Here is a 22,784-nt window from a genome sequence, read left to right on the forward strand (position 1 = left end):
GGATTCAATGAATAAATCATTGATATAGCCAGTCTATACAACAAGTTGGTAAAATTAGATACTATAGTGACCTCTCATGTAGAAATAATAAGTAAATTGAAAGAAAGTAATAACCATTTAAATAGCAAAGTTGTATGTCTTGAGAGTTTAGTGAAAGACTTGTGCAAGGATAAGAATCAATTGGAAACAAATTGCAAAGCCATGGAAGAAGAAAATAAACTCTTAAAAATAGCTTTGGAAGAAGTTAAAGTAAATTTAAACATAAATGACTACAATAGGTTAGGTAAGGAAATTCAACAGGAGAAACAGCTTTTGTCAGCACAGATGGAGGAAGTTACAGAGGGAATAGAACAGTGCAAGAAAAATATGCAATTCACCTATGAACAAGTGGCCAAGGAGAAGGAAAAAATGGAAGAAGCAGTAAAGGAAGTCAAACACTGCAGCAACCAAGATAAAACAAACATTAGGCTGGAAGTGGGAAAATAATTGGCATCTAATCCGAAGTTGGTGCAAAACACAGTTGATCGGAGTAAGTCCCTGATAATTTTTGGCTGCAAAGAAAAGGAGATAACATCTAGGTCAGAAAGAGCTGTAGAAGAAGCAAAAGTAGTAGATAAAATTGTTGGACTCGTGGAAGGTCTTACAACCATAGAGAATGTGTGCGACGACAGGAGAATAGGCATATATGTAAAAGGGAAAGATCGACCTTTGAGGATCGCCCTAAATGGTACCAAACAGATGGAAGAAGTACTAAGGAATGCTAGAAAATTACAAAGTGATGAGGATGGGAAAGTGTGGTCGTTAAGACGAGATCTTTCAAAAGAAGATAGAGAGAAGCTGAAACTAAACCTCGCCGAGGAAAAACGTTTAAATGAGAGCAGGAATGAAGAGAAAACAATTTTTTTTCTTCAAAGTGATAAAGGGTAGGCAGACCAGTAAAGTGGTACATAAAGGCAAACCAACAAAATCATTAGAGAAAGAGGGAGTGAAAAATAAGAAGAGGGGGAACAAGTTCCTGAAGATTGCATACACCAACATAGATTAAGTAAGATTGAAGATACTGGAGTTAAGTGATGTAATACAGCTGCAGACACCAGACATTGTTGCACTCACGGAGACAAAACTTGAAGTTGTTATTTTAAATGAGGTCATATTCCCATGGGGCTTCTCAATTTGGAGACGGGACAGAAAAATTAGGAAAGGCGGTGGCGTTGCTGTGCTGGTGAAAGAACACCTAAAAGTGAAGGAAATAATGACTGCCAATGTTCAAGAAGTTGACATAATAGCACTAGAGATCTGCCATGAGGATGATAAACTAATGATCATAAATGCATATAGTCCACGGCCAAGCAGCACATGGTCAAAGGAGGAGCTAGATAGTAAACGAGAAGGTCTTAATTATAACAATAATGAGAGAGATCATAGCGAAAGCGGATAACGATAGTTCACGACTGTTGATAGTCGGCGACTTCAACTTGAAATCCATCGACTGGGAAACATATAAAGCTAAAACAGAAGATTTTTGGACCTGTAAATTTGTAGACCTCATCCTGGAACATTCTTGTATCAACATGTTAAACAAGCTACGAGGATGAGGGAAGTGGACGTTCCCTCCATGCTAGATTTGATATTTACCAGGAAGGAGGAAGAAATATTTGACATTCAGTACCTTCCTCCATTGGGTAAAAGTGACCATGTCTTTTTGGGAATAAAATATGCAAAGTGTTATAATCTGGAAGAAAATATGAAGGTTGATGCAATTGAAAAACCTGACTTTAGGAGAGGACATTATGGCAACCTTAGATATTTTTTAGTGAGTATAATTGGACAGACTTGTTGCTAGGCAAGGAAGTGAATGAGATGTATGTCACGTTTAGTGAAATATATGATAAAGGCACAACAAAATTTATACCAAAACTGAGAAGCAGAACTAGGAAACAGGATTGGTTCAACAGAAATTGCGAGAGGGCCAGAGACCAAAAGACACAAAAATAGAATCAATACAGGAAGAGGTGAAACCCCCAAACATACCAGCGATACAAAAATGCAAGAAACAACTACATGACAGTGAGGAGAGAGGCAGAAAGAAATTTTGAAAAAGGGATTGCAGACAAATGTAAAACAGAACCAGGTCTATTCTATAAATTCATAAACAACAAATTGCAGGTAAAGGAAAATATTCAGAGGTTGAAAATGGGAAATAGATTCACGGAAAATTAAAAGGAAATGTGTGAAGCATTAAATGAAAAAATCCAAAGTGTGTTTGTACAAAAAGAAATCTTCAGGGAAGCAGATACAATAAGAATTCCAGAAAACAACGCAAAGAGGTGTCTAGAGACGAAGTGGAAAAAATGCTCAAGGAGCTAAATAAGAACAAAGCAGTTGGTCCAGATGGAGTTTCACCATGGGTTCTGAGAGAATGTGCACCTGAGCTCAGCATTCCACTTCAACGGATTTTTCAGGCATCCCTGTTTACAGGAGTTGTAGCTGATGTGTGGAAAAAGGCTAACATAGTTCCAATCTACAAAAGTGGAAGCAGGAAAGACCCCCTTAATTATAGACCGGTATCATTGATAAGTGTAATAGTCAAAATATTGGAAAAAATAATTAAAACTAAATGGGTAGAACACCTGGAGAGAAATGATATAATATCAGACAGACAGAATGGTTTTCGATCTGGAAGATCCTGTGTATTGAATTTACTTAGTTTCTATGATCGAGCAACTGAGATATTACAGGAAAGAGATGGTTGGGTTGACTGCATCTATTTGGACCTAAAAAAGGCTTTCGACAGAGTTCCACATAAGAGGTTGTTCTGGAAACTGGAAAATATTGGAGGGGTGACAGGTAAGCTTCTAACATGGACGAAATATTTTCTGACTGACAGAAAAATGAAGGCAGTGACTTCATTAGTTGAAGTTAGTTGAAGAGACAACTAACACAACACCTGTACCTCCTATTAGACTATTTTACAGGAACTTCTTTTCCACAGCTCATAAAACGGAGGAAAGTTTCCTGAAAGATATTGTTAATAGGAACGTTATCCCTACAGACAAAAATCAGAAGATACAATTGACGATTTACTATAAAACCAAAAAAACGGCCAACCTACTCATGAGAAACTCTCCAGACACAAAGCAGAACGCTTTAAAAGAGACCAACGTCGTCTATGCCTTCAAATACCCACTTGGGGACTGTAAGCCTCAAAGAACTCAGAATATAGGCAAGACAACAACATCTCTTTCCAGGCGATTAACGATGCATAAGCAACAGGGCTCCATTAAGGAACATATAATTTCTTCCCCCAACCAGACCATCACCAGAGAAGTCTTAACAAACAACACAAAAATCATCGATAGACACAGCGATAGCAGGCGGCTTGACATCTGTGAGGCACTACACATCAAGAAGTCAACACCAGCAATCAACAGCCAATTAATGCACAACTATATTCTACCCACCTCAAGACTCCGCACCAATATAGAAGCATCAAGAAATATGGGCCAATAGGGCCTTTGCAGTTACTTCCATTCTTCCCTTTAATTTATCCAATTTATATCCAATGCACCGTGTTCTGTCTTGTGTTGAAAGTTTGCTCTGTCTTGTGTTGAAAGTTTTGTTCACCTCATCCAAAACTGTTGTAACATATCACCTCACCCAAATGAGAGTATATAAGATAAGAGATGTTTAAATGATAAGATAGTAAAACTCTGTTTAGTGTTTGCAGGTTATAGTTGTGTGTGTGTAAACTAAAGTCTTTGAAAGTCTAATAAGTTGTTACGAAACACGTTCAAGCGTTGCGTCAGACTAGAAATAAAAATGAATTTTGGAGAATTGATTTTTGAATTACCATCGACAGTAAAAGGAAACATAAGAAATATTGAGAAAATTCGTATTAGAATTATTAATCTTACTTTTTCGGTCATATTTAACAACATATGTTTACAAGAAAGACTGCTACCAAAATATACTAATATATATATATATATATATATATATATATATATATATATATATAAATATATATATATATATATATATATATATATATATATATATGTATATATATATACATATATATATATATATATATATTGTGACAATAATCTCCTTCAAGAGATTGAGCCTGCTCTTCCCTCCACAAACCCGTCGTTGAAATTATATAAAACGACTATGGAAGACATGTCCAACAATGACAACAACACCAGCAAGGCTTGCCAGGGTGAGCAAAACGTATGCAGCCAGCCACCTGTTCGGACCCAAACCACCAAACTACATGTTGATCGCTGCCGGCTCCGCTGATTGGTCGCCGGTCTGGCTGCACCTGCACTCGCCCCCCCATACTACTTGATGTCTGGGGTCGCCCCAACCTCGGACTTCAGAATGTTCAGTGCTCTCGTTGTCACCACTCCTCCCGGCTAGACGCTAGCGTGTACTGAGAGAAGTGGTGGCTTAAAGCCAATATTCCAGCTCCTCCCATTTACTTTTGTATTGCACTTCTTGTTATTTTGCCTTAACGTAACTTTTCATTGTGTCATCTAATTATTCTTATTATTTTGATTGATTTTATTATAAGAATTTGTTTGTGCATTTTATTCATGTTTTGATTTAATTAACGTAATTAAAATTTCATTGTTAAAGTTTACTTGTGTTTTGTGTGTCTTCTCCTTACCTTACCACAGACGAAGTTCCAGTTTTTTCTATTTTTTTTTTATAACTATGTGACGAGGCCATACCCCTAGCCTTAAACAGCCGAACACCAACGCGTTACCGTCACAAGTTATATGGGGGCCTGTCCTAGGAGCTTCACTCAGGTTCTGGTGCCAAGTGGTAATTTATGGTAAGCGTATTTAACTTTGTTAACGTAGCTTTACTATTTTTCATTCAATTTCATTTTTTATAAGGTGCGGTGTATTGTGCATTACGAGAGTAACATATAGTGAAGGTGAGACAACTTTGGATTACGTGGTGACTGTAGGCCGCAGTCATACTCTTAATTGGTCATCTCTCCCTCCTTGTTATTACTCGTGTTTACCATCTATGTCCCTTGAATATTTCTCATTCTGACAGATCATCATATTGGTACCCTGGTACTGTGGTCTGCCCCGGGTCAAGAGTACCCAATCTTCTGCAATCTGACTGTAGGAGGATAAAGAGGGCCATAGTTCCTCTAGCTCGAACTTTAGTTGCTGAATTGGGACCTCAGCAGCAGTTCTCGTCACCAGTTGACACCTCGCACCCCTACACGTCAGTCAGAGATGATGATACATACAACGGTAGGGAATTAGCTTATTTTTTCAGAGCACAAAAGTTCGCTAATTCTGTAAGTATCATATTAAATTCAGTAGGAAAAACTTGCTTTATGTCCTATAGAGACTTGGCAAGGTATGCCTACATCTTTGGACTACCAATTTTACTTTTGAAGCATTTAACTGTTTCATTTGTTTTCGAAACTCTGTTTCATTTGTTAGTAGGATTTTCTTGCCCTTATTCTCTTACATGAGTACCGGGTACAAGATTTCCTGCGCCCTTGATTTAATTTAATCATTTAACATCTTTTACTTAACTTTAATTGTTAAAGATCACACAGGATAGGTACCAGTTGCCACGTTGTCCTGTTTCTGACATTCACTATTGAATATTCGTGTACCTTTATTTGCTAATTTCACCATGTTTCGTCTCCAAGCTTTCCGTACAAATCCAGCAGGTGAAATAGGGACTTTAAGTCGTGCCAAGAGGACTGAACTACAAACTCTTGCACATGAGTATCAACTAGAAGTTCCCTACCAAGCCAACAAAAATGACCTACACAACCTGTTGCTGGATTACTATTTAGAGCAAGGTAAGATAGACTCTGAAACTCATGAAACTTACTATATTGCAGATAAAACTGATTTGGCAACGCTGAAACTCAAACTAGAGCTGGCCAAGATTGAACGTGAGCAGCAAAGGGAAGCCCTCGAACAACAAGAACGAGCTGCTGCCATACGGAGGGAAGAACAAGAACGCGAAGCTGCCTTGAGGAGAGAAGAACATGAACGTGGACTCGCCCTCCAGGAACGTGAGGTTGCACTACTCCAGGAGCGGGAACGAGTACAGCTTGAAACCAAACGACGCGAGTTGGAGATGCAACGCGAACATGACAAACAACAAGCGACTCTGGCTCTAGAGTGTCGTCAACGTGAAATCGCCTTGGAAACTTCACACTTCACTCAACGCCAACAAGCTACTGCCAATCTTCCCGTCAGTTTTAATATATCACATGCAAGTAAGTTAATGCCATCCTTTGTAGAAGCAGAAGTTGATGTGTTTTTCACCACCTTTGAAACCCTTGCTAATCAACTCAGTTGGCCTGTCGACCAATGGGCCACACTTCTCAGAGTCCATCTTACAGGTAGAGCTGCAGTCACACTCAGTACTTTGGCGTCTGAGAATGACTACCACACTCTGAAACAAGCAGTGTTGGACGCCTACCTCCTCTCTACTGAAAGTTATAGAAGGAAATTCCGTGACCACCTGAAGGCAAGTACCACTACCTTCCTTGAGTTTGCTAACACGAAACGGAGGTATTTCATGAAATGGCTGGAAGCAGCACATGTCTCTACTTTTGCAGAACTCGTCAACCTGATGCTTGTTGAAGAATTCTTGAGACGTGTGCCACCTCCTGTCCGCCTCTACTTAGCAGATAAAGAAGAAACCGACTACCTGAAGTGTGCTAAGTCGGCTGACACTTACAGCCTCATCCACCCGTCATCCCGTCAGTTTTAATATATCACATGCAAGTAAGTTAATGCCATCCTTTGTAGAAGCAGAAGTTGATGTGTTTTTCACCACCTTTGAAACCCTTGCTAATCAACTCAGTTGGCCTGTCGACCAATGGGCCACACTTCTCAGAGTCCATCTTACAGGTAGAGCTGCAGTCACACTCAGTACTTTGGCGTCTGAGAATGACTACCACACTCTGAAACAAGCAGTGTTGGACGCCTACCTCCTCTCTACTGAAAGTTATAGAAGGAAATTCCGTGACCACCTGAAGGCAAGTACCACTACCTTCCTTGAGTTTGCTAACACGAAACGGAGGTATTTCATGAAATGGCTGGAAGCAGCACATGTCTCTACTTTTGCAGAACTCGTCAACCTGATGCTTGTTGAAGAATTCTTGAGACGTGTGCCACCTCCTGTCCGCCTCTACTTAGCAGATAAAGAAGAAACCGACTACCTGAAGTGTGCTAAGTCGGCTGACACTTACAGCCTCATCCACCGGCTGACACCTGAACCATCCTCCAGTAAGAAGTCGTGGTACAGTTACGAGAAGGTGAGCCCCGATCAAGCTGGTTCACAACTGTACTGCAAGTATTGTAGACTCTATGGACATACCATAGACAAGTGTGGTAAGTCTCAATACAAGGGAACCACTGACCAACAAAGACCCAAACCAACTCCTCCTAAGTCCGGTAAGCCTGTGATGAATGTTGGTGTTAATGTTAATGATCTTTCTCTTTTCAGTAACCACCTGTATACTGGAACTGTCTCTGCCAACGGTTCAAATCCGGAGGGACGTTTCAAATTGAAGATCTTGAGGGACACAGCGGCTCTACAATCGATCATCTTGAAGTCGGCTGTGCCCAACATAGTCTACACCGGGGAAACAGTCTTCATCACTGACCTCACTGCTACCACTCCATACCCTCTCGCCAGAGTCCACCTGGATTGTCCCTACGTGAACAGAGAAGTCCAAGTCGCCGTCAGGGAAAAGCCTTTTCCCATGCCTGGAGTGCAACTTCTCCTAGGCAACGACTTGGCAGAAGACCTGCAACCGACCAACCTGATCGTCATGGACAAACCCCAGGTGTGTAACTCTGTGCCAATGAACCCTATTCTTGAGTATGTTCCAGCAGAGGTTCAAGAGAGTGATGAAGTTTCTCCTCCGGTTCTCGTGACCACCCGTGCACAAGCCGCACGTCCACAGCCAGCTGACTCTACTGCTACCGCTGTCCCTCAAGACCCTCAGAAACTCCCCCCGCATCTGACCAAGTTGGAGTTCCGTAAGTTGCAGAGGGAAGATCTTACTTTAACACCATTGTTTTTCCAGGCTGAGACTCAACCCGACAGTATTCCTGGGTTCTTCCTAGAGAACGACTTGCTCTACCGCAGATATAGACCCAGTAAACTGAAGGAGGAGGACGATTGGGCCAACATCGAACAACTAGTGATTCCCACCAGCCTGCGGCCCACTATTCTACACCTGGCCCACGGAGCATTCTCCCACTACGGCTTCAACAAGACTTACCATGGGATTCGTCAAGACTACTACTGGCCAGGTATGGTAAACAACGTCAAACAGTACGTAAAACAGTGTCATACATGTCAGATGGCAGGCAAACCGAACGTCTCCATTCCCAGAGCCCCACTGATTCCCATACAGGTGCCTGCGGAACCTTTCCACAGACTCATAATAGACTGTGTTGGTCCTTTACCTCGGACCAGTTCAGGTAACGCCTACATCCTAACCATCCTGTGTCCTACCACCAGATTTCCCATAGCAGTTCCAGTGAAGAACATCACGGCTGCTACGGTTATCAAACATCTATTGAAGATCTTCACTCAATACGGATTTCCCAGGGAGATTCAAAGTGACTGTGGCACCAACTTCACCAGTGATCTCTTCAAAAGGACACTGGAGGAGTTCAACATCAAACAGGTATTGTCCAGCCCCTATCATCCTGCTTCACAGGGTTCTCTTGAACGTAGTCATCAGACCATCAAAGCACTCTTGAAAAAGTTTTGTAGTGAAACCTCAAAGGATTGGGATAAGCAGATTGACCTAATAATGTGTATTTTCAGAAGTCTCCCCAATGAGTCCCTAGGAGTATCTCCTTATGAGATGCTCTACGGCCGTAAGTGCCGTACTCCCCTTAAGGCTTTCAAAGACTCTCTCAGAGATGCCACCTTCAGTGAGCATCAGAATGTGCCCCAGTTTCTTCAAAACCTTCAGCACATTCTAGAGAGAGTCCACCGCTTTGCCCATGATAATCTATTGAAAGCCCAGGTGAGAATGAAGACTCATTACGACCAGACCAGCAAAGTAAGAAAATTCAAGCCGGGAGACTTCGTCCTTGCCTATTTTCCTATCCCAGGTTCACCATTACAAAACGAATTTTCAGGACCCTACTGCGTCAAAGAGTGCAGAAGCAACAACACTTACGTCATAGAGACTCCAGATAGGCGGCGGAAGACCCAGCTGTGCCACGTCAACCTCCTGAAGCAATATAATGGTACTCCTCCCACTGTCTTGACTAACTATTCCACATTCACAGAACCCTACATCCACAGTGAGACCTTCCCAGCTTCTTCTCCCGAAAGCACTGACAAGGAGTCGGCGCTTTCTAATTCCGAAATCCTTAATGATCTTCCCAAATGCTTTCAGGATAATAATCGTGCTCCTATGCCCTCTTCTAATTCCACTCTCACCTCGTCAGATAAGCCCTTCATCCTCCATGTCGACGCCAATGGTACCGACGATGGTGGTGTCGTGATGCAGCAACGAGGCGAGAAGAATATACCTGTCAGCGACTACTGCTACAAGGAACGACGGAACAATTGGCAAGGAGCTACTCTTCCTCATCCTGAAGCTTCAGCACTTCACTCCACCCCTGAAAAGTGCTCGGTCCACCATCAACACGGACCACACCACCCTACACCTCCTGCAGCACGCCCCCTTCTCATCTCAACGTCTTCTACTATGGGCTTGCTAACTGCAGAAATTCAACCTGGAGACACGCTATACCAAGAGTCTGACAACATCTTAGCCCCTGATCTCTCCAGAGTTTATGAAGTAGAAGCGACTCCATCCATTACTCCACCACATAACGACGTACTTCTTCCAGAACCGCAGGCTTCGGGGGAGAGTTGTGACAATAATCTCCTTCAAGAGATTGAGCCTGCTCTTCCCTCCACAAACCCGTCGTTGAAATTATATAAAACGACTATGGAAGACATGTCCAACAATGACAACAACACCAGCAAGGCTTGCCAGGGTGAGCAAAACGTATGCAGCCAGCCACCTGTTCGGACCCAAACCACCAAACTACATGTTGATCGCTGCCGGCTCCGCTGATTGGTCGCCGGTCTGGCTGCACCTGCACTCGCCCCCCCATACTACTTGATGTCTGGGGTCGCCCCAACCTCGGACTTCAGAATGTTCAGTGCTCTCGTTGTCACCACTCCTCCCGGCTAGACGCTAGCGTGTACTGAGAGAAGTGGTGGCTTAAAGCCAATATTCCAGCTCCTCCCATTTACTTTTGTATTGCACTTCTTGTTATTTTGCCTTAACGTAACTTTTCATTGTGTCATCTAATTATTCTTATTATTTTGATTGATTTTATTATAAGAATTTGTTTGTGCATTTTATTCATGTTTTGATTTAATTAACGTAATTAAAATTTCATTGTTAAAGTTTACTTGTGTTTTGTGTGTCTTCTCCTTACCTTACCACAGACGAAGTTCCAGTTTTTTCTATTTTTTTTTATAACTATGTGACGAGGCCATACCCCTAGCCTTAAACAGCCGAACACCAACGCGTTACCGTCACTATATATATATATATATATATATATATATATATATATATATATATATATATATATATATATATGTATAATTATAAAGAAATACTTGTGATGTTAACTTATGATCAACATCTACAGAAAGCCTCCTCTATCTTCAAATTCAAGATCGTATTCGAGAAGGAATTTGAATACCAGAGTAGTTATGCTATAACGCAACAGGTGCAACAGGGCTAGTAGGCGGGGCTTAAACACCTAAACCTCACTTTCCAGTAGTCATTGATTGGTAATCACTGAATAAAGTGTGTCACCTAATGCGGTAGGTTCTCTTCATAAACAGTCGGGTGCGTCACCTACCTAGTATAGGCTCTCTCCGACATCCAGTTGTCACCTACCTGCTGGAGGTTCCAGGATGTTAGTGGTGAAGTTGAAGACGTGCGCGAGAGTGGCGACAACATCCATGTCGGGGCCGTAGCGGCGGAGCAGGGTTCCATTCCTTGACCGCTGGTACATGACGCTTGGAGGAAACTCAAACGTGATCACCTGTCACAGTGCACAAAAATCTTTGTAAAACAAATTTAACTGAAACGAAAGTTTAAATAATATTCATAGATATCAACAAGAATCCGGAGAACTATGAGCAGCTCTGGATCCAATACGCTGCACCCTCTATTTAAACTTCACTCCAGTTTAGCACCTGCGTCATTACGTGCTTCCTCTCTCAGGGCTCTCCTCACCCTCCTACCCATCTATCTATCCTACTTTACTCCCGCTCTCATTACCATCTTTTTTTTAAACTAAAAATAGAATTCATAGGGGCTGTCCGATGACGTATTAAGTTAACCTGCAAGCGAGAGCGTGTATCCCTACCTCAGCTCATATGAACGCTGCTCCTAGAGACCCATTTATTTTATGAGCCTAATTATATGCATCAATAGGAATAAACTCTACTCATTAACAACATTAGGTGATAATTAGTAATGGTATTGTCCTCCCACAGACGTTATAACATAGAATTATAACCTACACTGATTACAAATATTTTCGAACAACATTAGCAAAAACTTTTCCATAAATAATTAAGCTTTAAATAAACGTCTAAAAACTCATTATCATGATATAAAACAGTGATATTCAGATCAGGAGCCAACCAAATCACACACATCCTTTCCTCTTGCCTAGAAGTAGTAATACTTGAGCCATAACTGTACTAAGGCTCCGGCACACAAAGTGTTTGTGTGTGTGTGGCTTACATTAAGGAGAGCGCCGTGAAGGTTGGAGACCTTATCCGGGAAGAGGTTGAGTGTGAGCGTCGAGCTGCTGCCAGGACGCCAAGTGAACACCCGCACTAGCCTCGTCTGCTGGTACATGAGGCTGGCCAGCACTTCGTACTGCCCCGCCTCTCCTCCCTCCGCCTGCCGCCACACACCAGGAAAACAACACTTGTCAGGTAACATGTGCGCGCACACACACACACACACACACACATGGGATACGAAGACATGGGTACATGGGATATGATGACATGGGATATACACATTTGGGATGGGATATGAAGAGCGTCTGCAGGAACTGAACCTTACGACACTAGAGAAAAGAAGGGAGAGAGGAGATATGATAGGGACATATAAAATACTCAGAGGAATTGACAAAGTGGAAATAGATGAAATGTTCACACGTAATAATAACAGAACGAGGGGACATGGGTGGAAACTAGAAACTCAGATGAGTCACAGAGATGTTAGGAAGTTTTCTTTTAGCGTGAGAGTAGTGGAAAAATGGAATGCACTTGGGGAACAGGTTGTGGAAGCAAATACTATTCATACTTTTAAAACTAGGTATGATAGGGAAATGGGACAGGAGTCATTGCTGTAAACAACCGATAGCTGGAAAGGCGGGATCCAAGAGTCAATGCTCGATCCTGCAAGCACAAATAGGTGAGTACAAATAGGTGAGTACACACACACACACACACACACACGCACACACAAACACACGCACACACAAACACACGCACACACATATATATATATATATATATATATATATATATATATATATATATATATATATATATATATATATATATATATATATATATATATATATATGTCGTACCTAGTAGCCAGAACGCACTTCTCAGCCTACTATGCAAGGCCCGATTTGCCTAATAAGCCAAGTTTTCCTGAATTAATATATTTTCTACAATTTTTTTCTAATGAAATGATAAAGCTACCCATTTCATTATGTATGAGGTCAATTTTTTTTATTGGAGTTAAAATTAACGTAGATATATGACCGAACCTTACTAACCCTACCTAACCTAACCTAACCTGTCTTTATAGGTTAGGTTAGGTGGCCAAAAAAGTTAGGTTAGGTTAGGTAGGTTAGTGTTATGATCTCAGCCTGCAGGAGAAACGAGTCTCCCTCCTTGAGAGTTATTCATCAAGCCTGACCTGATTAGAAGGTCTAGCAAATATTTAGGTGATAACGCATATGTAAAATAGTTGCTTGGATATGTATAACAATTTGAGATTATGGGCAATGAAGAAGGAAACAGATAAATGACTGGCTAGGAGATGTGGACATTTTGCTGGAGGCGTGAGGCTCGCTTCTGGAGGGGCTTTGACCTCACTTGAGTGCCAGCCATCGCAGGGGAAAGCCGCGCTCCATTGAGCTCCCGTCAGAAGGGAACCCCTAGTGATATATCTCGAAGAGAAGAGAAGTGTGTAGACGTGCCAGCTGTGGAACTGAGCTGGGAACGTTGTGGTCTCAAGTCCTGGTCGAAGAAGAGAGAATCATACCGGCCAGAGACATTATTGTGGGCCGTGGAAGCGCCCTGACCAAGCCTCGTCAGAGGGAGGAGCGCCCTCGACCAGACGATCTGTGGTAAGCACGATATACGCCAGTTCATAGTGATTGCTTGTAGTCGGTCGTGTGCCCAGCGACAGTAGCAACAGTTATTGATAAGTTAGACATGTTTTAATAAGGCAGAGGGCCTGAAGTGGGAGAGTGGAGAGGGAGGAACACGGAGCGACGTCCGTCCCCTCTGAGCGCTGGCAGGCAACTGAGTGAGCCCGGCTCCCGACGGCGGAGGCCCCTCCCTGAGTGAGTGAGGCGAAGTGAGTGAGGACCGCCGCCGGGCGAGGTGGAGTATGGACCCGCCCAAAATGGGGGAGTCCACTCTCACTGTATGTAGAGGACAGATAGAGGTTTGAGGCAAGCATATTGTGTGATTATTTTTGTTTATGTGTTAAAGGGGAAACATTTTATTGGAGTGTCGATGGGTTGCAGGTTTGTCTTTGGGGAAGAAGTTGCTGAGAACTTCGAAGCCAGCACAGATGAAGTAATTGATGAGACTCCAAGGTAGTGAAGCAGAGGACCTCGAGCTGTGAGGAGAAGCAGTGAAGAGGAGTGTCACGTGCTTCTGTAGAGGTGGTGAAGCACCATAGTTGCTCGAGGAAACTTCATGGTGTAGCAGCCAAGAGAGCTGTGGAGGAACCTAGCAGAAGGGTGAAGCACTGTAGTTGCTCAAGGAAACTTCATGGTAGCAGCCTGGAGGAGCTGCAGAGGATCCTGGTAGTGAAGCCCGGAAGAACCTAAAGATATCAGGGTAGTGAACTTCCAGAGGTGGAAGGGAAGTTCTGGTGGATTACTTATAGGGAGTTGATAGTGTTTGGTTGTCATTAGCGTACAAGACGCAGTGAGAGGTGAGTGACTGTTTGCATTCTTATGTCAAGGAGTGTTTTACACTGAAGTTTAGAGTTACAGTCGTAGGCTGGATTACCTACAGATGTATGCGTTCTAGGACTGATAGGGTGATCGATTGATCATTGCAGTGTAGCAAGGAACATTTATGCTGATATATGTTATTGCATTCAAATGCTGATTTTCTTTGTTCACATTTATAGATACATATATATATTCTCTTGCTGATGGTGCAACAGTGTATGTAGACTTGATCAACTTGAGGAGGTTGATAGTATCAGGTGGTGAACCAGGAGATAGGATACCACTTGATAAGCTGATGATAGAGTTCTGATGGCGTTGGAGTGCAACCTGATTGTAATATTATAGAGTATAGGATTCATTATTATTATATGTGTATGTATCGTGTATGTGCTTTGTCCAGTAAATGTATCCCAATTTGCTGGTGTTTGCCCTTGTCCTAGTGAGGCTTCCCAGGAGGTAGTAAAGGAGGAGAGAGAGAAAGAACCAAGAACCACTGCTGTGGACAGGGTAGAAGGTAATACTAATAAGTCAAAGGGGGATTGAGGAGATCATATCACCTAAGGAGAGAGTGGGGAGTCACAGCGGCTCGAGTGGGTGTGTGCACGCGACAACGAGGCTGAGTGTTGGAGCCGCATCCCCTAAACATGTGACGTGGAGCCCCTCTCCAAGAGCCAGAACCGCCTAGTGTGATCTCCTAGTGAAGTGTAAGCACTCTACCGAGTTGTGGGTTGGGTTGTCCGTAGAGAAGGATCAACGACGACAACACCAACCAACCCACAGACTATAATAAATTGGGGGCCTGTGTCCGGGAGAGTGAACTGACACACCCACACCCTGTCCAAGAGTGGATTTGTACACCCTTGCTGAAATAAACTGCGTGACCGCAGGTGTATATTCTCTCTCTTGGGAAGACTCACAGGACAAAGATGGATAAGGTGCAAGCGTTTGTGGAGTCAGGCAAGCCTGAGGACTTAGAAGGTTGCACGAGGGATCAATTGAAGCAAATAGCAGAAAAATGTGGCATCAGGTTGAGAGCATCTAAAGTAGCTGGGATGAAGGATGAGATCCTGAGGCAGTTAAGAGCCAAAAATGAAGCGGCAGAACAAGGAGCCCAGAAAGGAGCTGAAAGTGGAAAGGAGGATGATGGGCAGGATGAAGTGAGATCCCAGGGATCGAGTAGGAGCAGCAAGAGTAGCCGCAGTAGCAGGAGTAGCCGAAATAGGAGCTTGGAGAGATTCCAGTTAGAGCTCCAGATGCAGCGTGAGGACAAGGAGAGACAGTTCCAGCTGGAAAAGATGAAATTAGAACTCCAGATTAAAAATGAAGCCGAGAAGGAAAAAGAGAAAACCAGAATAAGGGAACTGGAGTTGGAACAGGAGAAAGAAAAAGAGAAAACCAGACTGGAAATAGAAAAAGAGAAAACCAGAATAAGGGAACTGGAGTTGGAACAAGAAAAAGAAAAAGCCCAGGTCGAAAAAGAAAAAGAGAGAACAAAACAAATGCAGATAGAAGCGAACAGAACCTTGGCTGAGCAAAGGATTGAACATAGGTTGCCAGAGAGCACCACCCAGGTATCACACCCACCAGATGTTAGGGTTAGGGAGAAGGACATTCCCTTGTTTGTTCCCGAAGAGGCAGAGAGCTTCTTCGAGCATTTTGAAAAAGTAGCCAGTATCAAGGAGTGGCCACAGGAGGAATGGGCCCAGCTGGTCCAGTTAAGATTGACCGGTGCAGCCAGGGAGGCGTACACCCAATTATCACTGGAAGAGTGCCAGGATTATGCCACGGTAAAGAGCAGCATATTGCGCTCGTTTCAGTTAACCCCAGAAGCTTATAGGAAGCGCTTCAGAGAGATGATCAAAGTTGGAGCATGTACGTTTGCTGAGACAGCAAGAGATCTGGAAAGACGATTCCAGAAGTGGATTGAGGCTGCTGGAGTTGGATCTTACGCTGACCTAAAGCAACTGATGGTCATGGAGAAGTTCTTGGAGATGATGCATCCCGAAACGAAGTTCAAGATCCAAGAAGCAGGGATAAAGGAGGTGAAAGATGCCGCAGATAGGGCGGATATGATTACTGAAGCGTACAAGAGCTTAAGGGAGAACAGAGTGAGAAGCGAGGTGAGGCGCAACAATGGCAGATCCAGTGGAGTCTGGGGAGGAAGAAATTATGAAAGACCCAGAGGAGTCTGGGGTGAGAAGAATTTTGATAAATGGGCAGATAAAAGTAAGTACCCTAAAACTCAGAAGAGTAGGTCGCGCACTTCATCTGAAAGTGAGGATGGAGGAGCTAAACGAGAAACAAATCGTTATCCAGGGAATCAAGAGTCCAGTAAAGCTCCACAGAGTACGAGTAGTACGTCTGGCTCGAGGAACTCCAATACGAGAGGACAAAGTCAGAGCCACTCTGGTACATATAGAAGAGACTTTTCCCAGGTGAGGTGTTACAATTGTAACGGATTGGGTCACGTGATGCGAGATTGTCGGCAGGGCAAGAGAGTTGTGACCCTGGACATGTGTGACCCCCAAGGTAAATATGATAATGTGTTCCAAGACAAACCACAGAAGGTGAACTTAGTGAACGAGAGGTATAGGCCGTTCATGAGCAAAGGTTGGATCAGTGTAGGAGGCCAACCTGAGGTAGAAGTTGGTATCTTAAGGGATACCGGAGCTAATCAGAGCTTGATTGCGAGAAGCCTGATTGGGAATGATCGACGATTAGCTGGCAGGAGTAAGATGAGGGTATATGGGTTATTGTCTGAGAGTGAGATGCCCGTATGTGCTGTCCAGCTAAGGTCAGAATATGTGTCGGCAGAGGTGATGTTGGGAGTGTGCCCCGACATACCTGTTCCAGGAGTCCAAGTGATCCTGGGGAATGACTTGTGCGGGACAAAGGTGTTGCCAAGAGTCATAGCGGAGACTGTGCCAGAGGAGTGCCCAGAAGGCCACGGCACGGGTGGGACACCTGTGAGTGTGAACCTGACTGACATCCGAGGAGATGAGTCAGGAGACCGCCAAGCCATTGAGTACCCTGTCTCGGTAGTGACGAAGGCAGAGGTGGTCGACGAGGAAGACACTGGAGAAGGTGAGACAGTGTCGATTCAGCCGGTGGAAGATATCGACGTAGATATAGCATGGCTGTTTGATGAAGGTCCAGCCCAGGAAAATGAAGTCTCGGTGAGGTCAAAGGTGAAGATGGCCCAGCCGAAGAGGAATCATGTGAAGAGAGCGGACCTGAGTAGGGCCCAGACTGCTGAAATTAAGAGTCGGAAGGTGAATGCAACTGTGCTGAGTAGGAATGAGGAAGGATGTGGACATACTGAGGACAGAAGTAGAGCATCAAGTTGTCCACGAGCACAGAGGCATAGGGATAGTGGAGTTAAGTTGTTTGAGATGTCAGGAGTTGACATGTTTCTCAGAAAACGTGGAGGAGAGATAGTGAAGAAGAGTAATAGCCGAGAAAATGAAACGAGAAGAGACAGTATGTGTGGAGAGATGCTTACGAGCACTCTAGGAGAGGTAGAGCGACATGTACGGTCGAGTGCTGTTAGATGTAGTACAGTGCTCGAAGAAACTTTTAGGGAACGAAGAAGAGTTGAAGGAGAAGAAATGGAGTTGTATAGAAGTGAGAGATGTGGGAAGAGGATGATGATGCAAGCATGGAATAGAAGAAAGCCGAGGACTCGATGGAGGTCAAACAGGATGAGGTCTCGGATAAATGAGGAGACGAAAGGGAGGATCGTCGGTGAAGACGAGGGAGTGAAGTATGATGACAGGAGACGGAAGTATAATGGCAGTAGATGGAAGTGTGAAGACGACAGAGGAGGTACAGACAGCAGATGTCTGACTCTGGACGTGAAGAGAAGAAGACGAGGAAACGGATGGTGGAGACAGTAAGTAGAGTGGACCGATGGAGTGCAGGCGTCCAAGGAGGACAGCCGAGCTAAGAGGTGTCAGAGAGGTCAAATCGTTTGTGAGAAGATCATGTTTCTGACACGTTGTGAGCCGGATGTTGCGAGGTGCAACGAACTGATTGTAGACTCCTAAGGAAGTACGTAAGCAGATCAACCGGTCGAACCAATCGGTTGAAGAACGAGACAGTGTTATGGCGGATGTATTATCCAGAGCTTTGCCACTGGAATAACTCTCAAAAATAAGGGGAGGGGAGTGTTATGATCTCAGCCTGCAGGAGAAACGAGTCTCCCTCCTTGAGAGTTATTCATCAAGCCTGACCTGATTAGAAGGTCTAGCAAATATTGAGGTGATAACGCATATGTAAAATAGTTGCTTGGATATGTATAACAAATTGAGATTATGGGCAATGAAGAAGGAAACAGATAAATGACTGGCTAGGAGATGTGGACATTTTGCTGGAGGCGTGAGGCTCGCTTCTGGAGGGGCTTTGACCTCACTTGAGTGCCAGACATCGCAGGGGAAAGCCGCGCTCCATTGAGCTCCCGTCAGAAGGGAACCCCTAGTGATATATCTCGAAGAGAAGAGAAGTGTGTAGACGTGCCAGCTGTGGAACTGAGCTGGGAACGTTGTGGTCTCAAGTCCTGGTCGAAGAAGAGAGTATCAAGCCGGCCAGAGACATTATTGTGGGCCGTGGAAGCGCCCTGACCAAGCCTCGTCAGAGGGAGGAGCGTCCTCGACCAGACGATCTGTGGTAAGCACGATATACGCCAGTTCATAGTGATTGCTTGTAGTTGGTCGTGTGCCCAGCGACAGTAGCAACAGTTATTGATAAGTTAGACATGTTTTAATAGGGCAGAGGGCCTGAAATGGGAGAGTGGAGAGGGAGGAACACGGAGCGACGTCCGTCCCCTCTGAGCGCTGGCAGGCAACTGAGTGAGCCGGGCGGAGGCCCCTCCCTGAGTGAGTGAGCCGGGCGGAGGCCCCTCCCTGAGTGAGTGAGGCGGAGTGAGTGAGGACCGCCGCCGGGCGAGGTGGAGTATGGACCCGCCCAAAATGGGGGAGTCCACTCTCACTGTATGTAGGGGACAGATAGAGGTTTGAGGCAAGCATATTGTGTGATTATTTTTGTTTATGTGTTAAAGGGGAAACATTTTATTGGAGTGTCGATGGGTTGCAGGTTTGTCTTTGGGGAAGAAGTTGCTGAGAACTTCGAAGCCAGCACAGATGAAATAATTGATGAGACTCCAAGGTAGTGAAGCAGAGGACCTCGAGCTGTGAGGAGAAGCAGTGAAGAGGAGTGTCACGTGCTTCTGTAGAGGTGGTGAAGCACCATAGTTGCTCGAGGAAACTTCATGGTGTAGCAGCCAAGAGAGCTGTGGAGGAACCTAGCAGAAGGGTGAAGCACTGTAGTTGCTCAAGGAAACTTCATGGTAGCAGCCTGGAGGAGCTGCAGAGGATCCTGGAAGTGAAGCCCGGAAGAACCTAAAGATATCAGGGTAGTGAACTTCCAGAGGTGGAAGGGAAGTTCTGGTGGATTACTTATAGGGAGTTGATAGTGTTTGGTTGTCATTAGCGTACAAGACGCAGTGAGAGGTGAGTGACTGTTTGCATTCTTATGTCAAGGAGTGTTTTACACTGAAGTTTAGAGTTACAGTCGTAGGCTGGATTACCTACAGATGTATGCGTTCTAGGACTGATAGGGTGATCGATTGATCATTGCAGTGTAGCAAGGAACATTTATGCTGATATATGTTATTGCATTCAAATGCTGATTTTCTTTGTACACATTTATAGATACATATATATATTCTCTTGCTGATGGTGCAACAGTGTATGTAGACTTGATCAACTTGAGGAGGTTGATAGTATCAGGTGGTGAACCAGGAGATAGGATACCACTTGATAAGCTGATGATAGAGTTCTGATGGCGTTGGAGTGCAACCTGATTGTAATATTATAGAGTATAGAATTCATTATTATTATATGTGTATGTATCGTGTATGTGCTTTGTCCAGTAAATGTATCCCAATTTGCTGGTGTTTGCCCTTGTCCTAGTGAGGCTTCCCAGGAGGTAGTAAAGGAGGAGAGAGAGAAAGAACCAAGAACCACTGCTGTGGACAGGGTAGAAGGTAATACTAATAAGTCAAAGGGGGATTGAGGAGATCATATCACCTAAGGAGAGAGTGGGGAGTCACAGCGGCTCGAGTGGGTGTGTGCACGCGACAACGAGGCTGAGTGTTGGAGCCGCATCCCCTAAACATGTGACGTGGAGCCCCTCTCCAAGAGCCAGAACCGCCTAGTGTGATCTCCTAGTGAAGTGTAAGCACTCTACCGAGTTGTGGGTTGGGTTGTCCGTAGAGAAGGATCAACGACGACAACACCAACCAACCCACAGACTATAATAGTTAGGTAGTCGAAAAACAATTATTTCATGAAAACTTGGCTTATTAGGCAAATCGGGCTTTGCATAGTAGGCAGAGAAGTGCGTTCTGGCTACTAGGTACGACATATATATATATATATATATATATATATATATATATATATATATATATATATATATATATATATATATATATATATATATATATATATATATATATATATATATATATGTGCGGAAAATCCACAGAGAAATATGAAATGAGGTGAACGTTTCGGCTTTGTTAAAGCCTTTGTCAACACCAGACTGACTGAGGAGAAGGGAGAAGGGGGGAAGATATATAGGCCGACACCTGACCAACCCATCCCAAGGGTTGGTCAGGTGTAATTAACCAAAAACAGGTATAGCTTAGCTTAGAATGGTCAAAGTGGATTAAGCGGTCAGAGAATAAGGATGAAAGATTAAAGAAAAGCCTCATAAACACACAATATATGAATATACAAATATAATGAGACATTGTAAGCCTCTCTATCAGAGTTGTTTCTTAAACTGTTGTGCAATATTATAACTTAAAAATGGATCAAGTTTGTACATTCCAGTACTAACATTAAGAAGATTTGGACACTGACTGATTAGAGCAGACCGAATCAAATTCCGTTCCACGAAATCCCCACAATTGGTAATGCTTTTTGCCCCATTCCAATTAATATTGTGATCGCATAAACTCGTATGTAGATACAATGCATTAGACGTTTGGGCAGTTCTAATACTATAAGCATGTTGTGACAACCGCAATTGTAAGGACTTTCCTGTTTGTCCAAGGTACACAGAATCACAATCATTGCAGGGAATCGAATACACACAACCTGCTGTATCAGGGGAGTTTTTTTATTAAATTGGATTTGATCGTACTATTAGTGAACACCAAATTTATATTAAGTTTCTTAAAAATCAGAGACAATTTTTCAAGTCCACTCGCATAAGGTACCACCAATGAGTTAATAATTTTTGGTTTCGCCTTAGGGACGTGATTATAAAACGTTGTCCAAGTCGATTTGTTCATGCGTTCAAAAATCTCAAAAAAGATAGTTCATTACATATTACCAAGGCTGATAAGTCAAATGCAGTAGTTATTATGAATAAAGATGACTATGTCCGAAAAATGGAGTTACTCTTGGAAGACAGGGATACTTATCTATTGGTTAACAGAGATCCTACTGAAAAAGTGATTGCACATTTTAACAAAACTCTTAAAACTGTGTGTAAAGGTGATAAAGAGTTGATATCTAGGCTAACAAGTCGATCCCCCTCTCTTCCTTACATGTATGGTCTTATAAAAACTCATAAGCCATATAATCCGGCAAGGCCGATTATTAGTTCAATTGGTTCGGCGGCTTATAAACTCTCTAAGTGGTTAGTCAAAGTTTTGTCCCCTATAGTTGGTACTATTTCCAACTCACACTTGACAAACAATGTGGACTTAGTTAATAAGCTATCCACACTGAATTTAAATTTTGATTTTAAACTTATAAGTTTTGATGTGACCTCTTTATTCACTAAAATTCCTGTTGATGATCTGTTAGAATTTCTACGTCAGGAACTGCCTAAATATAATTTGAGCTTGCAGACCAATAAAGTATTGGAACTTATTAAATTGTGTATAAAAGACAATTATTTTAGTTTTAATGGAAAATTTTTCAAACAAACATTTGGTATGGCGATGGGCAATCCCCTGTCCCCAGTTTTAAGCAATTTGTATATGGAATTCTTTGAAACAAAAATCTTATCCAGGATTATCCCGGCTAATGTGGTTTGGTATAGGTATGTTGATGATATTTTGTGCTTATGGCCGTGCAACAAAGACCAGATAGTTTTTCTTAATGAACTCAATTCTTTGGTACCTTCAATAAAATTCACTTGTGAGACTGAGGAGAATGGTACTCTTCCGTTTTTGGACATTATGATTCATAGAGTCACTAGAAAGTTCAAATTTAGTGTGTATAGGAAACCTACCAACGTGGGGTCGTATGTTCATTTTTATTCGAACCATCATAGTAAAGTTAAACAGGCAGTATTTTCAGGAATGTTTCTACGAGCTTTGAGGGTTTGCAGCCCTGAGTTTTTTGATGAAGAGATTGCTAAAATATATGAAATTGGGAAGAGTTTACAATATCCTAAGAGGTTTTTGGA

General features: G+C 43.1%; 1 protein-coding gene across 1 annotated transcript in view; it reads right to left on the bottom strand.

Annotated features, from left to right (window-relative positions):
- LOC123748276 (ionotropic receptor 21a-like) overlaps positions 1-22,784 on the bottom strand; it is a 460,516-nt gene that overhangs the window by 200,363 nt on the left and 237,369 nt on the right. Inside the window, exons 5-6 of the mRNA XM_069339092.1 lie at positions 11,819-11,980; positions 10,961-11,108 (exon numbers count right to left, since the gene is read on the bottom strand). Coding sequence (XP_069195193.1) covers positions 10,961-11,108; positions 11,819-11,980 — 310 coding nt within the window. The remainder of the gene's footprint in view (positions 1-10,960; positions 11,109-11,818; positions 11,981-22,784) is intronic.

This window comes from Procambarus clarkii, chromosome 41, assembly GCF_040958095.1.
Source record: "Procambarus clarkii isolate CNS0578487 chromosome 41, FALCON_Pclarkii_2.0, whole genome shotgun sequence".
In the NCBI taxonomy this organism is placed as follows: Eukaryota; Metazoa; Arthropoda; class Malacostraca; order Decapoda; family Cambaridae; genus Procambarus; species Procambarus clarkii.